This window comes from Canis lupus, chromosome 7 (genome assembly GCF_011100685.1).
Source record: "Canis lupus familiaris isolate Mischka breed German Shepherd chromosome 7, alternate assembly UU_Cfam_GSD_1.0, whole genome shotgun sequence".
Lineage (NCBI taxonomy): Eukaryota > Metazoa > Chordata > Mammalia > Carnivora > Canidae > Canis > Canis lupus.
The window spans coordinates 27,319,909-27,337,561 of NC_049228.1; the positions used below are offsets into that span (position 1 = coordinate 27,319,909).

The following is a 17,653-nucleotide window of genomic DNA, read 5'->3' on the forward strand; positions in this document are numbered from 1 at the left end:
GTACTTGTGGCTAACAGGTTTTAGCTACAGTGTCCTCGTTTTTTAAAATGCAGAAACAGATTGAGGTGCCTGGGTGCCTCAGTCAGTTAAGCACCCAACTCTTTGTCTTGACTCCGGTCATGATCTCAGGGTTGTTGGACAGAACCCTATACTGAGCTCTGCGCTCAGCTCAGTCTGCTGGAGATTCTCCCCCTCCTTGTGCCCCCTCTGCCCCCAGCTTGTGCGCCCCTCCCCTTCTCTTTCCAAGACAATAAAATCTTTTTAAAAATATAGAAACAGATCTATCTAGACCAGTGCTATTCAAAAGACATATAAATGCAAGTCGTATTATAATTTTAAATTTTCTAATAGCCACATTTTAAAAAATAAAGAGGTAATACTAACTTGATAGCATTTTTAACCCAATTTTTATTTACAATATAACTTAAACCTGTAATCAACACAAAAGTTCAGATGTTTTAACTTTAAACATTAACATTTCAGATCCAGTGTCTATTGTATTTTTACGCACTTACAGCGCATACTTCAACTTAGATTGGCCACATTTAAGCACTTACTAACTACACGTGGCTAGTGGATCCTAAACTGGCAAGCACAGATGTAGATCCTCAACAGGAAGTGAACAGATACATAGACTTTCAAGTTTTTAGATGCTACTAGCTAAAAACAGGAAAACAAACCCAAGGTAAACTATAAAATTCAGCTGCAAAAAAAATCCAGTAACAATCTTTAATGCCATAGTTAGGAAGCTGTCAGTCCTTGAAGCACCAACTGTAAAATTTTTCACCTTAGTTTAATTTTAAGAATGAGAAATAACTACATATCTTCCCTGCTTTCTTGTTAAAACACATAGTACATATAATCTAACTTTTTCTTAGATGACTAATACCATCACTGTAATACCAAAACATTGGGATGTTTTTATGATTGCTTGAGTCTTCTCATAATCACCTTGCTACTTTCAAATGTGTTTTATTTTAAAATAAGAGTCTTGCGGGGGGGGGGGGGAGTTAGAGAAAATGCAATTTGCTTGTATTGTCTGAGATTCTATGGTTTAGAGCAGTTTTATAGAGCACACAATGCCTTTTACACTAATTCTATTGTATTGGGAACACGTCAATTATAGCTAATCAAACTTGTAAATATACAGGCCACACACATTTGGCTTCATTTCATTTCTTTAGCAACAAGGAAATTTCGATTCTCTATTTTTGGAAAATCAAAGAAACAAGTACTACTATTTAATTATACCTAATCTTCTACTTGACAAATACGCTTGTCAATAAAATCCACCCAATAAAACTTTTCTATACTTTATATATTATCCAAGTAGAGAGATGTCAGAGAAATATAAAAAGTGAAGAAATTAGAGAAATTTTTATGCTAATGAAATTTAATTTAAATTCACCTTAATTCTAAATGTATATAGTTCTTCTTGGAATGTTAAAAACATTAGGCAAGGCTGAATGGGTTCTCTGAAGAATTAACAGCTGGCCTAAAGAATAATTTATGATATTCTATTTGCTTATGTGAAACTGGACTAGCCTTGACTAGCATATAGTCAAAACCACACATAAGACAGTATGAAACACGGACTGAGACAGTCACTCCCATGGGAAAACCAGAAAGATCGAACAGGAACTGGGAGGAGACTAAGGAGTGGGCAACGACTGGGCCTGACACAAAGTACAAGTGGTTGTCTCATAAAATTTTACTTTCAAACTTCTAGAAGTGAACGTTCAAAGATTCACTGTCAACCAATGCAGCATTAGGAAGTCCTGCTAATAGAGGTTAAATACTTGCCCAGATTATAAAACTGAACAAACATCACCAATGGGATAAATCTATGCACTTAAAAAAAGAAATTCACTAAATTTCATGCCATTTTTGTTAACCACCGACTAATCTGGAGGTGAACAACAGATTTAAAATTCTCTCAAATAACCCAACTTAAAAAAGCATAATACAGCTCAATATTATAAACACAAGAGGAGGGGGGAAAAAGCCTACATGCATCTCTTGATATAAAAAACACATGTTGTCTATAATCTCTTTTGCCCTTTTATTACAAAATTGTCCAAAAAATCAGATCAAAATGACCTCCATTAATCAATCAAGGTTATCTTCATAAAATATTCCTTAAAAAAAAAAAGATTTTATTTATTTATTCATGAGAGACACAGAGAGAGAAGAGGCAGAGACACAGGCAGAGTGAGAAGCAGGCTCCATGCAGGGAGCCTGATGTGGGACTCGATCCTGGGTCTCCAGGATCAGGCCCTGCCTGTGCTGAAGGCTGCGCTAAACTGCTGAGCCACCCGGGCTGCCCTTCATAAAATATTCTAATTATTACAAAGCATTCATTTAATTCACACAACTTACAAGAAAGACAGAAAATTAGCAGTCTTATCATTATGGGACCATAGGATAAGAAAAAAACATGCAAGACACCGTGCCAGTTGGTTTGTTTTGTATACAACTAATATATCCAAAACTTAAGGTCTCTAAGAAGGACTCAGTATAAACATGAAATATAAGTGCTTTCCTATATTTTTAAGATAAAATTCACAAGTGTTAACAGGCCTCCCTTTAAAATGGTATTAGAAGTTAATAAAATGTTAAGATATAATTTGACATAACTCTATTTCCTCAGCTTAGTATTGTTGCTTACCATACAAGACGAGTAAAAATACCAAAAGAGTATTTTTAACTTATGCCCCCTTGCATGCAATCATCAAGGACTTTTAGAGAAGGATGTTGTACATACCTTGAAGGTGAGGCTGAAAGTAGTGGGAGGAGCTGAAGTTAGGCTGGAGCTCTGTTGTATAGTCTCCCTCTTAGGGAGGGGGAGGGTGTTGGGCAGGGGCACCTGAAAAGGTAGGCAACACATATCATAATCTAACTAAGTCTGCTACAAAAGCCCCACTACAGACAACACTGATTGTACTGGTCTAGGGGTATTTTTTCATCAGAGCCCAAAGGAATATTTGATTACTTAGAATTACATTGTGTCTGCACTAATTGATAATTGTGGATATCTTAGAGAAATACTACCTGCTTTTTTATGCATATAATTACAGAAGAAGAATCTGTCCCAAATATAAGGTATATACTTGAAGGCACTGCCTCATATATTTTAATGTGTATAACAGTCACCTGGGATGTTATTAAAGTGCAGATTCTGGTCAGTTGGTATGGGGGATAAGGCCTGAAATTCTGCATTTCAAATGAGTTCCCAAGTGATGCTGATACTGCTGGTCCATGGACCATACATGGTGTAGCAAAGCTCTAAGGAATATAATTTCCACCTTTAAGATTCTATCAGAAGCATTTGACACAATACTGCAAATATTAGAAATTAATCTCTTTCCTGCAATATAGCCAACATTCTTATAACTAGACTAAAGAACAGAAGTAAAATCGGGAGGGAAGTATGGAATATCGCACCACCCTGTTACACTAAACAAACTGCTTCCTGGTAGTTATAACATGATTATGGAGAATATTTTTAAAAACATGAAGATATTAAGATACTCAGATTTCGTTTTTCCCTCTAAGTCTCTGGATCTTGAAATTTTATTATGTACTATTGTATGACTGATTCTAATGGTTCACTTAGTTATTCTTAGTTAGATAAAATGAGATGCTTGGAGGTTATATGATAATCACTTTGTGGTACTATGGAGTATCTAACACAGATTGATAATATATGGACTACTTAACAGAGATTATATATGAATATTCAAAAACACCACCAGCATTTAAATCTTCAAGATACTCAAGATTCAAAATGATTGTAATAATAGGTAACACTAAGCAATAAATAGCCAAATGAAGATCCTTAAAGAGTAGATTAAACTTTGATGAGGGATATAAGCCGTAATCAAGAACAGTTTTTTCAAAAGACAAAAAAATCTATGCATAAAACGGAACCATCAACCACACTAAGGATAAAAAAGAAACCTTTCAAAAGGTCGAAAATTTTTCCCATGTGTGACATTTGTTTTTAACACTACATTAGTTAGTTCAGAATCAACACCACACTTGGCACAAATACACACCACTGTGAAATCATTTCAAACTGATGACCATTTATAATGTTCCCTGACCCAAACTGGATGTTCCTGTTTTCAAACATGCTCTGGAGACACAGCTAAAAATTAAATGCAGACTATTTGCTTAGATACAAGAATGGTCTCTCCCCTTCAGTTATCCTGCATGCATAAGTTATATTACATTTTAATTAGATCACACAGAAACCATTAAAACACTCGTATGGATATTTTCAATCACATTTAAGGGTACTGAGAATAATGATTTTTCCTTATTTGTATTTCATAAATCACATTTAGAGAGTAATTTGGCATAGAGCACCGTATACTTTCTTGAAAAAGTGACACCTAAGAAATACTGTATTTTTTAAATGAGAAGACACAGGTAAAATTAAACTTTATTGATGCATTACTGATTCAGCATTTGATAATTGACATAGTGGCACGGACTCCCTGATCATTGACAGGGAGTCTTTTTTACCCTTCCTAATTTCCCATTACTTCTTAAAGGAAGCTAAATAATTTTAGGATTTCCTCCAAAAGGTCAGGGGAAAAGGATTTGGCACATTGAGTGAAATTCTACTACATCTGAAAGCTAGAGAAATTCTATGAATTGGCTCCTACAAAGCTCTCCCACCACAAAGAGAAACTGTACACTTGCTTTTCTCTCTTTTCTTCCATCCTACAGCCTGACAACAAAGTTGGATTTAACTACCCTAAAAGCATCTCACATCTCTACAATTCTATACTCGATGCTAGAAGGAAGCATAGATAGCATAAGAAAAATGCTGTAAGACATAAAATTCTTCTTCTCAAAATGATATAGAAAGCTATATTTAAAACAGGGAGCAGCTGCGCAAATTTCTACATCTCCAGAACAAGGGCCATCCATGTAACTTCTAAAGTGGTCTTCTACAAAGGGTTACCTAACTTGTCTGGGTTTACAATTTTTTGTCAGCCAATGAACAAGGCAAAATGATGGACTGTACTGCCTTAACATAATCTTTAATTATAACATGGACATTCTGGAAAACTACAGCCAAATTTACATGACTTACTATCACTTTTTAACACAGCATTTAAGAGTCTGAAGTGCTTATATATACATTTCAGCTCAATCTTCACAACAGGCATGTTGCTAAGGTACAGAAAGATTTTTTTTAAATTCAAAAAGAAACTTGGTAACACTCTTTGTTGAGTGACTTTTTACTGCATTGTAAAAAGTTTTCATTTAAGAACACCAATGCCAACAAAATAAACTACTGAACCTGAAGAATGTGGGAGAGAGGAATAAAAATTCTTAACGAAACCAGGTTAATAGGATTAGTACTTATGAAACTGAGCCTAAGTGTTGCCTATTTTTGTTAAGTATTAGTGCTCCAAAATTAGTGCAAATTTACTACAACCCTTTCCCAGAGAAGAATTACATACTGGTCACACAGTACATATTAGAGAATAGCCAGGTTCCTAAGCATACTTTCCACATCTGAGGTTGATTACTTACATTATTAACCAAAGTATCCTCCATCTTTGCATTATTAGTAGCCACAGTGTTAGGCAGAGAAGAAGAAGGTGTAGTATAGTCTGTTACAGACTCCTGTGGAGTAGTAATAGAAAAAAATACACTGTAAACTAAATTAATGACTCACTTTCTAATGGCAGCCTAACAGTTATAAAGTTGTTTTAGAGGAAAGCAGGAGAGGAGAGCATCTCTTAAGACTCAAATCTTAGAGACAATATTGTGATAAAACAAACATGGACTCACTACTGAAGTGGTACATTTCAACTACAGCTGAGGTCCTGTACATTTTTTTCAAATGCATTGCTCTTATGTCAACTATACTTCCAATTAAAAGTTTTTTTTTTTAAACTTAAATACACTTCACAGTATTAGGAGGTTGCCAACAGTACTATTTCTGTGTCGTTCTCATAATCTATAGCTTATTTCCAAACACTGATTTTTCATGCTCTTCAAAAAACAACATAGATAAATGAATGTCAAGATCTTTGTTGTTGCAATTAGGTTTTAGGATAAACTTGTTTATCATCATGAATCTCTTCTTTAAATATGGTAGAGGTAGATCTTAAGTTTTTTATTTACATATATTGATTGTATAGCAATTAAAAAGACAAAAATATTCAAATAACATGAAAGTTTCCACTTACCTTTCTTAATATGTACCAGAGTGAACACAAAATGGCAGATATAAATTTTGCTATTCCCATAAATGTTAGTACATATAAATCATTCAGAAATCATTCAGTGTATCTTTGTATCTTGTCTTAATGAGTATTTTTAAAGATATGCACCTTTCAATGTGGTTCCTAAATGCAAGTTACTTCCTCTGGTGCTCAATCAATAAAACAGTGATCTATTCCAATCGGGAAAGAAAACTGGCTATTTTGGAGTTACTAAAAATTTAATTTGACTTAGTTTCTGTCTTGAAAATCTTACTAGTGGGCAAGATAAGGCTCCACTATAACTCTTAATAAAATAAAAATATAGTGCAATCCTTTCAAAGCCTGTAAACCCAGTGAAAAACATTCTATGTACATATTTTTCACTTTGAACCATTTAACTGTCCAGAATTAAGAGTAAATTTCCACATAAAGAAATCATTTACTTAGAAATTTCTTCAGATCACAAATGCATATGATGGAATAAAATATTATCTGCAGATATAATAACCCATATAGTTTACAGAATTGTATGCCTCAAGCCAAAATAAAAGAAAAAGAACAACAGAAAAAACGAGTACTGGTGCTGTTTTCCCCACATGGTTTGCACCAATGAGCTGGTGGCTGGGGCATGTTGCCTACCTTCACATTAGCGCCGTATTCTGTGGATGATACCGAAATCATTGCTCCTATTTCAGTAGACATTTCTGAAACTGTTTTGGTTTCCTTTGTTGTTACAGAATCTGTACTTCTGACTGTAGCTGGGCTTGGTTTCTCTTGTCCTTCTGGCTCCACCTGTTGGGCATCTTTTACTTTTCTATTTTTCAATGAACGCTCTTTTCCAATAGGACCTGGTTTGTGTTCCTTATTTTCTACTGGACTCAAATCTGGAAGCTAAAAATCCAGTGTTTATGACAAAAATGTATCATGATCAAAGAGATTTATTGAAAATTAAATTCAACTTCAACACCATTACTAGTTCTCCCATAAGTATTAGTGGCTTTCATACAGTTCTATCTAGAATATCAATTATATTTACCTTCTGGGCTTTGATAGGGCCTGCCCGTGGCTGCTTCTGCCGTTGTTCTTTAGGTTCGGGTATCTTGTCAGTAGTTTTTTCCGAAAGTACAGGCACAATTTCATTTTCATTCCCATTTGAGGCTGGAGCACCAAACTGAATTGTGTCAATTCCAATTTCAACTCCGCTTTCTTGACCATTCTTTGTTCCCTAGAAAGATAGTATTTTAAAACTTCCTTATCAAAACAAACAGTCAAATGTGACTGAATGATGTATGTAGAAGCATGCATTTCAAAAGTACAATGGAAGGAAGTTTGAAGTAATCTATGTATTAACTGACACTGATCGTGTTTTGAAAACTTTCCTTTAGCTACAATTGATCTGTATTAAAAAGCAATAAAATGAAAACCAGGATAAGACTTTGGTTGTTACTTGTTTATTTTTAAAGATTTATTTGAGAGCGAGAGAAACTATGCATGCAAAAAGGCAGGAGCGGGGGTGGAAGGGTGGGGGAGAGGGCTAAAGAGAGAAGCAGACTCTATGCTGAGCCTGGAGTCCAGCAAAGGGTTCTATCTCAAAACACTGAGATCATGACTTGAGCTGAAATTAAGAGTTAAATGCTCAACTGACTGACCCACCAAGGTGCCCCCAGACTTCAGTTTTTCAAAGTCCTGGCTTTTAAGTGTCATGAGTTTTGCTGTGAGCAAATTACAGCAGCAAGTTATTTGCTCCTTTAAAATAAATTTAAAGCAACAAACACACAAAGATAGCACTAGCAACAAATAAACAGATGAATGAATAATGGAGAGAAGAAAGATAGCAACACTAGTGTCACCTACTTTTAAAAAGTATACTTGGAAATAAAATGAAATAATGTCCATTAAAATACTCTGTGATTGGTAATAAAGTGCACACACCTTAGGAATCCAATTAAACTGCTAATTTCTATGGCATCTTCTTTGTGCTAGGCACTGACCAAGATAGACACTAAGAATCTAACTTACAGAACTTGCATTATATAGTGAATGGAGAAAATGAACAACTAGAAAATCAGATGAGAGATATGCAAAAATCAAAATATGGTTAAGCCACTTTAGATTGGTAGACAGAAAAAGACCCTGAGGAGGTCACACTGTAACTCAATCTACAAGACCAAAAATCAGGGCACCTGGGTGGCTCAGTTGATTAAATGTCTGCCTTTAGCTCAGGTCACGATCCCACGGGTCAAGCCCTGTGGTGGGCTCCCTGCTCCGTGGGGAGACTGCCCAAACTCTCCCTGTCCTCTCACCCTCCTCTCTCTCAAATAAATAGTCTTAAAAAAAAAAAAAAAAAAAAAAAGACAAAAGCAGCGGGAAGTGTTCCTGGCAGAGCAAACACCTAGTGTAAAGGTTAAGACTGAAAAAAAGGCTACTGAGGCTGGAATATGGCAGGTATTAAGAGCAGTGGTAGAAGGTGAACATGCAGAAGGCTAGAAAAAACAGGGTTTTATAAGTCAGAGGATGTTTATAACAATACTTAACATTTTTAGAAAAAATGGATAAAACTCAGGACAAAGTTCAACTTCAGGCACCAGTCTTACAATCCAATCATAGTTCCTATCAGTTTCGGTAGCCCTGAACTTAAGGTATCAATTACTGTATGAGGTTACGATTATATTTATCAGTGTAACAATGTCAACAATAAGAACAAGTCATGCTCTTTAGATTTATTATTAATATCTGAATATTCTCTTTCAAATACAGGCAAACATTATTGATATGACTTAGAATAAGAATCTCTATTTGCTTCAGTCAATGCTGAAATTCTAGTCAATTTAAATATACAGTTAGTAGTATAAAAGTGAAACAGTGCAGTAATTAATCACTGAAAGCTACTGATTTTATGTACAGAAAGAATTAACTTATTTTTTTTTAATTTTTTTTTTTTAATCTTTGATAGTCAACGAGAGAGAGAGAGAGAGAGAGAGGCAGAGACACAGGCAGAGGGAGAAGCAGGCTCCATGCACCGGGAGCCTGACGTGGGATTCGATCCCGGGTCTCCAGGATCGCGCCCTGGGTCAAAGGCAGGCGCCAAACCGCTGCGCCACCCACGGATCCCCCAGGAAGAATTAACTTATAAATAGTCCAATGAAATGCAAAAACAGATGGACAATTAATAGAACTATTAGAGAATGGTAGTTTTAGGAAGAATATCATATGCTTTGAAATAAAAATGGTGTATAAAATATATATAATACAATGAAGGGTAGTAACACTTAGACCATACTATCTTATCAATCTTTGTGAGTCTACTTAGCGTATCTAACATTTATTATCATTGAACAAAATTATCATTAAGTTGTCTCCAGATCCCTTGAGAAATTTCTTATGTACCCTCCCTACTTTGCTTTTCTCCTCAGCACTGATCACCATTTAGCATACTCTATAGTATGTATTATTGGTCCCACCTCCATCTACAATGGGAGCCCCCAAAGTGCAGGGCTTTTTGTCCTTTCTGTCACACTCTTTCCCTGTTCTGTAAATCCACAGTTTAGAACACTGCCTGGAAGATCACAAGTGCTCAAGAAATTTTTGTTCAATAAGTAAGTGAAAAACTGCTAACCTAAGTTCTCATTTACCAAAACTGCACATTCAAGAAATTATGTTAGAATTTCCTGTAAACTCTGCTTCTAAGTAATTTTATTACCTAATTTTCAGGCTAAAAATATGGTAGAAAACTTGAAAAACTAATCACTGCACTCATATTCTCTGTATCACAAGCACTTTTATTGAGACTTCAATTTAAAAATGTTAAGCTTAGGATGTCTAAAGGTGAGAAACAACTTATATATAGGGATCCAGCAGCAATAATATTACCTGGGAACTTGTTGGAAATGTACTCAGGTTTCAATTAGACCGAATGAAACAGAAACTTTGAGCATGAATCTCAGCAATCTATTTTACTAAGCTGTCCGAGTGACTGGGATGCACATTCCAGTTTGAAAAACTGTTTTAAGGTAACTCTGCTCCACTAACTCTGCTAAGGCCATTATGACATCTACTCCTACCTCTGATGAAGCAGCCGATCCAAACGATGTTAGGGGCTTACTCCACGCGCTGACTGAGGGTGGCTGTGGTGGACTAATGGGACCTACTGGAAAGAAGGAGTCATTGCAAATGCAACCATTAAAATTTAGAGGCTAATAATCCTAAGTACTTTATCTTTTCCTTTAATGGCAGCTAGACAAAAAAACAAAGGTTTTCACAATACACTCAGATTTTTGAATACCAAAATAAATATAAGATTCCCCGCCCCCAACAAACCTGTATTTTTTAATCAATGCAAAAATTGTGCCCATAAAATATGCTATTAAAAGTGTAACACATTTGTTTTAAAACAAAGGTTTTAAGAAAGGAAACTAGTAAAAATTACTGCTTCTTATTAAGAAAAAGGAAGTGGCTACAAAAAACCATGCTGAGCATACAATCAAAAAAACAAACCCCAACATCTCAGGCCATAGCCCCTCCTTCTCTTCTCTGTTGAACTTACATTTCTTTGAGAGGTCATTCAGCACAGCTGGTGGGGCCACCTTGTTATCCCATAATTCAGTTGTAATTGTGCCATGTGACTGTGAAGTCTGGATAGACTTTCCTGTGGCTACGTATTCTGTGCCATTAGGTGTCTGAGCTGAAGGTAGTCTAATTGAAGGTGGTGGCTGTTTTGAAGACTGTGTTGTAGTCTGTAGCTGACTCTGGACTGGTTTATGAGTCTGTCCCTGAGTCTGGGCTGGTGCACTGGGGGCTGGAGCAGGGATGGGGACCAGGGCTGGGGCTGAAGCTGAGGCAGGGACTAGGGTGGAGGCAGGGGCCGGGGCTGGGGTTGGAATTGGGGCTGGGGTGGCAGGGGCTGAGGTGGGGGCTACTGGGGCTGAGGTGGTGGGGGCTGGAGCTGAAGCTGAAGTTGGGGTTAGGGCTGAAGCAAGGATGGGTATTGAGGCTGAGGTGAGGATGGGCACAGAAGCTGGGGATGAAGCTGAGGCAAGAATAGGGGTTGGAGCTGGAGCTGAAGAAGTCACTGTGGCTGGAGCTGAGGTGGAGGGTGGAACTGGTGTGGAGGCAGAGCTCGGGAGTGGAGCTGGGGCTGAAGTCAGGACTGGAGCTGGGGCTGAGGCTGGCACTGGGGCAGAGGCTGAGGCTAGACCTGGAGTCGAGGCTGGAGCTGGAGCCAGAGCCTGTGCTTGCTGGGTCCCCGTAGCCTGTTTTTTGGCAAACCGTGGAGGAAGCTTAGAAGTCTGACTTCTTCCTTTCTCATTTGCATTCTTTTTATTCCAGACCTGAAAAAATTCGTAGGAACCATTTTTGTCAATAATGTAACTAAAAGCATAGTTCACCAACACAGTCTCTGACAAGATCAAATAATTTAACTCATTTACTTTTCAAAATAGGCACTTAATAAGAGTAAAAACGTCAAGGCTGCTACAGGGGGAAAAAAAGACAAGTAAGTATTTATTATACATTCTTGATAAACAGTTCTACAATCTCTCTTCCATAATTTTAAAATTCAAGTTATGGAATTTTTCAATGAATTCATTCGGCAGCAAAATCTGATCCAATCTGACGAAGAGCTACTTATTGACTTCACTCATGTTTGCCACAGAAACATTAATCTGTGGTGTTGCTGGGGTGTATGCTGTACAATTTTTACCTTATAAAGTAAATGAATACACAAATGAATGATTCTAAAAATACCTAGTCTCAAGGCTTATATTCAACTTAATATTACCATTCACGTATGATTTTTACAGTGTTTGTTTTTGAGGCTTCTCATCTATTAGAGCATGTTATCACTATGATCTATGTGTTTTACTTAGTTTTATCCTGTGTCACCGTTTAGCAAAATGGGTGTTTGGGGTGATTTAAACAGAATAACTGACCTTGATTCATACCATGAGTATAAATGAACTAATGTAGATTATAATCACAAAACCTTTATAGGTGAAGAGTCTGCAATTTATTGATCATAGCAGTTGTGTTCACTGGATTTCAAAGATTATATTTTGGGCAACAATCTCAATAACTAGCAACAAACTAAAACACTAAACCTGTATGATTTGTTCTTCCTTCTTTCGACGTTCTTCATCCTGTAAACGCTTTTGTTGTTTTTTGGAAACCACTTCAGTAAAACCGTCATCATTCAAATTTGACTGGGGATCTTCAACTACTGTTACTTCAGGATGGTCGTCAATTATAACAACACCTATGAGTATGGAAAAAGATTTAAAATGATATATATTTTTTCAATTGAAAAGGTAAATAAAAATATTTAGTCCAGTAGTGATTAAAAAAAGAAGGGCGAGACAAAAATCTAGTTCTTATAACTCACAATATAACCCAATTCCCATCCCACACAATGGCCATTAGTAATTATTTGAAAAGAATGCATAAACATGAATGAAAATAGTTCACAAACAAACTTAAAGTCTTTTGACTTTCTAAAGTCAAAAGATATAGATATGATAGATATGATATAGATCTTTTTTTTCTTCAATAATATAGTGGTGATGTCTTAAAACAATCGGTATCACTCTACTTTCTTCAAATTGCTTAATCTCTATAACTGTGCTATAAGGGTCTGTAATGGGCTATAAAGGCCTACGCAGCACCTCACTTCATTTGCATCTAACCATTCTTAGAGGTGCATATTAGTATTGTTTCCCCTTTCTAAAGGATGAAATAAACTCTGAGAGGCTGATATGCTAAAGATGAGCTGGTGAATACCCAAGCAAGTCTTATGGCTCTTAATGACTGTTTTAGGGAGACCATTTGTTTACAACATGTAGTTGTTAAAAACAAATGAAATATATGGGAAAGTTCTACGTGAATGTAAAGTGGCATAGATATACATACATCATAATAACCTAGCAGATAACTAACTTAAGATGTATCTTCAACTCACTGTTCAACTAACAGTTATTTGGGCGATATCCTGAAAAATCATATATCCCAGTAAATTTAAGAAATCTAGATCCCTTAAGTTTAATATCTAAAAGCAAAATTAAAATAGTTCAAGCAATGCAACCTGTGATTGCAGACATGTTTCCAAAACAAATATAAGAAACGGGTGAGGCAATTCAAATAAATTGTTTTAATTTTGCAAATAATGCATGTTTTAGTTGGGGAACACACAATAAAAATAGGTTGTTTGCTTGGGAATTTTACATATACAACTCAAGATAGTGATAACTTGTGAGGGATAGCAAGAGAGTCTTATTAGAGAGTGATTCATAGGGAATCCACCTGCAAACAACTCTTTTTGAATGGCTAACAATTTGCATTTATGTAAATAATGAGAAAAACAAAAAAAAAAGACTAAAACTGGCTTTCACTCTCTAAAATTTATTTATTTATTTATTTATTTATTTATTTATTTATTTATTTATTTATTTATTTATTTATGAGAGAGATAGGGTGTGAGCACACACGGCGATGCATCTGCAAGCAGGGGGAGGGGCAAGGGGAGACGGAGAGGGACAAGTAGACACTGTGCTATAGACACTGTGCTGAGTGTGGAGCCCCACTTAGGTAGATCTCACAATCCTAAGTTCACGATCTGAGCTGAAATCAAGAGTCGGATGTTCAACTGACTGAACCACCGAAGTGCTGCTGGCTTCCTCTCTTTAAAAACCTATTACTGTTGTTTTTTAAATACTTATTTAAGTGCTTTCTACACCCAAAGTGGAGCTCAAACTCATGACCCTAAGATCATGAGTCCATCAACTGAGCTACCTAGGTGCCCCATGTTATTCTGTTTTTCTAACAAAAGCCTCATTGGTTCTGATTTATCTATGATAGTTCTACACGTGTTTTAAATCCTTAAGAGATTAACTCTGAAATAGCATAATGCTCATTTCAAATAAAAGGCCTTAGTCAAACATTTCAGCAGATGCCATACACTCCATTGCTTCACAGTGGCAAAGAGACCTCTTTATATTTCTAAGTTCATCTCAGTCTTCCACTTTGACTAAAAATGTGTGTTGAAACTTTTCTTCATAGCCATACCATCACCCATTATTTTAATTTTCTTGTCAAAGAGCTTCTTTAGAACCTTTCAAGAGTTAGTTTACTCAAGTATGTGAAACAAAAATTTGAAGAATACTTTCTGTTCATTTTCAACACGCCTGGTGCTTTGTAACAATTTGGCCTAAACATAAATTACTTAACAAGTATTAGAAAAACAACCTAAAGAGGAGTAATTCTTAATGAGTTTTTAAAATGCATAGCTCAGTTTCCACCATCAACTCAGAATTATATATGGAGTTCTTAACCTTTTTACGTCTTTTATGTCTTAATCCAATAATATAATACTTTGGGAATTTTCTACCCCAAGAATTCTCTGGAAGAAGGGAAAGTGGTAAACAGTTATTTGGGAAGACATATCTGCTATGTTTTGTGGACTTTTTAAATAAAAATTTTATTTATTCATTCACGAAACACACAGAGACAGAGAGAGGCAGAGGCACAGGCAGAGGGAGAAGCAGGCTCCATGCAGGGAGCCCAACAGGGACTCGATCCCAGGACTCCAAGATCACGTCCTGGGCTGAAGGCGGCGCCAAACCACTGAGCCACTCCGGCTGCCTGTTTTGCAGACTTTTTGTAATCTTCATTTGTCATTTTCCAAATGTGTGTTTAGACTCTCCTCTCTCTCTACGGACCGCCACAAGGTTGGCACCCAAGCTTCCTAAGAGTCTACTTTTTTCTCTCTAGATCAGTGCTTTCCAAACTCAACACTACCAGTATTCGGAGGTGGCCATCCTGTGCACGCTAGGATGTTAAGCAACATCCCTGGCCTATATCTAATATGTCAGTAGCACCCAGCCCCACACTAGGACAATCAAAACTGTCTTCGGAGATTGCCAAATGTTCCCTGGGGTACAAAATTACTCCTGTGGAGAACCACTGCTCTACATAAACTAACTAAAAACTCTTAAACATGCAATTAAGCTAAGTTTATTTCTTTCCCATGTGAATCCTAAAATGGTATTCTAGAACAATAGTTCTCAAGTATTTGTGTGCATTAAAATCACCTGGAGAATTCTATAAGATATAGATTGCGAGTTTCTGAATTTAGGTCTGAGATAGGGGTCAACATTCTGCATTTCTCACAACTTTCTAGGTGAGGCTGATGATCTGGGGACCACCCATTGAGAATTACTGGTCTAGAAATAATAATGCCAAGGTCCTAGGCCCAAATCAAGTTTAAATAACCATTAACTAGGTGAAAATCCTCATCTTTGTTTTCAATACTGGAATAACAGTACCTAACCTAACTTTGCCATTACTACTATCTGGTCTTAGTAAATCTCAATTTTACACAGTATTTCCAGCTGAAGTCTCATTTGAATGAACGGCAAATAGTGCATTTTTACATGTATAAATGCCTTCTCATAGATATTCCTTTTTTCTTTTTTCCCCCTCGTTAATGTCTTCAACAAATATTTTCTTATTGCTTGTGTTATCCTTCGCATTTAGTATCTAATTATTTATGGCTTTCTGAAAGTATTTATCCAGAGCAACACTGCCTCCCATCCTATTATTCTCTATTTATCATGCCTTAGATACCAATTTTATCAAGGGCGTAAGTCACTGAGATTAATATTTCTTGCACAGAAGATAAAGCATATGTACAGATATAATTAAGCAACCTCATTTATTCTTCAATGCTTTCCTACATCTGTTTGGCAAAGTGGAGTGGTTAATTTTCTCCTTTTTTATGAAGAAAAATGAAATCCAGCAGATTATCTTTAACAAGAACTTGATCAAGCACACAAGGCTTTGCTAAAAACTAGTTCATTTTATTAATTAGTGATTCATCATCAGCCTTTATCTCAATCTTGTAGTTCTAATTCTTTCCCTCTTCCCCCCTTTCTCTATTTTAGTATCAACTCAAATGTGACAGATAATATATGCATAAAAGGAACCTAAGACATACTTGCATAATTGTTGAGATCAAACTGTGATAGTGCATCTACTTTCTCTTTGGGTTTTTTAGGGCCTGATTTGGGGTCTTCTCTTTTTTTCCCTGTGGAATCTTTGGCATTCTTTTGTCCTGTACCATTAGGTGTTCCCTCCTGGTGGTGTGCAGAACTGCCATTAACAGGATCAACAACAGTTGTGCCTGCAGACTGGTCATCAAATGGCCTGCAAAACAACAAGTTGAGTTACTGCTACCTCCACATAACTGAACAAAAGAAAAATGATTACTGGCAGTTTCTACAGTTTAATCTAAGATAAAATACCCATGGGACAGAAGACTCTCAAATTAATAAGCTTCAGTGATTTTTATGGAGTACAACTTCACTAAACCCGAGCTTTCCAATTAAGAAGGTGGAAAGAATGTTTTCCAGGAATTAAATTCCAGAATTCCAACTGTGCCCTGAAGGTTCTTACTGTGTCTATCATGGTATGTATACGCCAATCAACATGGTTTATAGCAGAAAATTCCTATGATCCAAACAAGTTCAAAGTATTCACTGCTGGATCTTCTCCACAACAGGACAGCATATGAAAAATTTAAAAAGCATTCTGTTAACACTATGAGCATTTTTTTAGAAGTTCAATCAGATTTATAATTAACAAAAGCATATAAAAAACCACCTTTAATAGGGAAATACTTCACTTCACAAACCAATGTATTTCTATAGTTTTTGTTTCCTATCAAATTAATTCATTTTCATCTTAGCCAATAGTTTCACTTGAGATAAAAGCTTACCCAAGTACTTGACACAAAGCATGAACTCAAATATTTGAAGAATAAAATTTCTTCTAAGTGGGACTCTTTCAAAAGATTTATTTTAATTACAATCTCTAACTGCTATTTCTGCAGGTTCAAAGTTGTTATTGTCAACATGTCACAAGTCTTGCTAAGTTGTTGAAATCTACATTACACAAAAACCAGATCAAGATTTCCCCTGAATATTATTACTCAAAACTCTAATAGTTCAGTTACAGTCAATAACTACATTGCAACTATATATGCTATCCTAATTCTTTTGGCCCTATAAAGAGAGGTTCTAATTCTGTGTTATTAAGGTACTCGGGAAACACAACTGGTCGCATTTCCCTAAATTTTTTTTCTGAGTTATCAGAAAGCAGAAATATTTTTGTTGATGGGTAGGTATAGTAACCTGAAATATTAAGTGTATTGTAACTAACCAATGCAGATTAGTATTATTTGGATAAATTTTTTTATCAGCTCAGGCTGCAAACCTGGAAATTTGATAAACCACGGCACACTCTAATAACAGATGCTTACTTTTTTATCAGCTCAGGCTGCAAACCTGGAAATTTGATAAACCACGGCACACTCTAATAACAGATGCTTACTATTTATCAGGTATGTTAATACAGTTCACAAATATCATGTCTGTAAT

General features: G+C 36.0%; 1 protein-coding gene across 13 annotated transcripts in view; it reads right to left on the reverse strand.

Moving 5' to 3' along the window:
* Positions 1-17,653, reverse strand: part of PRRC2C (proline rich coiled-coil 2C) — a 101,959-nt gene that overhangs the window by 17,760 nt on the left and 66,546 nt on the right. For 9 of the 13 annotated variants that reach the window (XM_038542551.1, XM_038542550.1, XM_038542542.1 and 6 more), the window contains exons 17-24: positions 16,213-16,421; positions 12,326-12,480; positions 10,774-11,557; positions 10,292-10,377; positions 7,267-7,455; positions 6,870-7,121; positions 5,554-5,646; positions 2,765-2,866 (exon numbers count right to left, since the gene is read on the reverse strand). In XM_038542551.1, coding sequence (XP_038398479.1) covers positions 2,765-2,866; positions 5,554-5,646; positions 6,870-7,121; positions 7,267-7,455; positions 10,292-10,377; positions 10,774-11,557; positions 12,326-12,480; positions 16,213-16,421 — 1,870 coding nt within the window. The remainder of the gene's footprint in view (positions 1-2,764; positions 2,867-5,553; positions 5,647-6,869; positions 7,122-7,266; positions 7,456-10,291; positions 10,378-10,773; positions 11,558-12,325; positions 12,481-16,212; positions 16,422-17,653) is intronic. The other 4 variants (XM_038542538.1, XM_038542543.1, XM_038542544.1 and 1 more) reach the window with 4 other exon arrangements.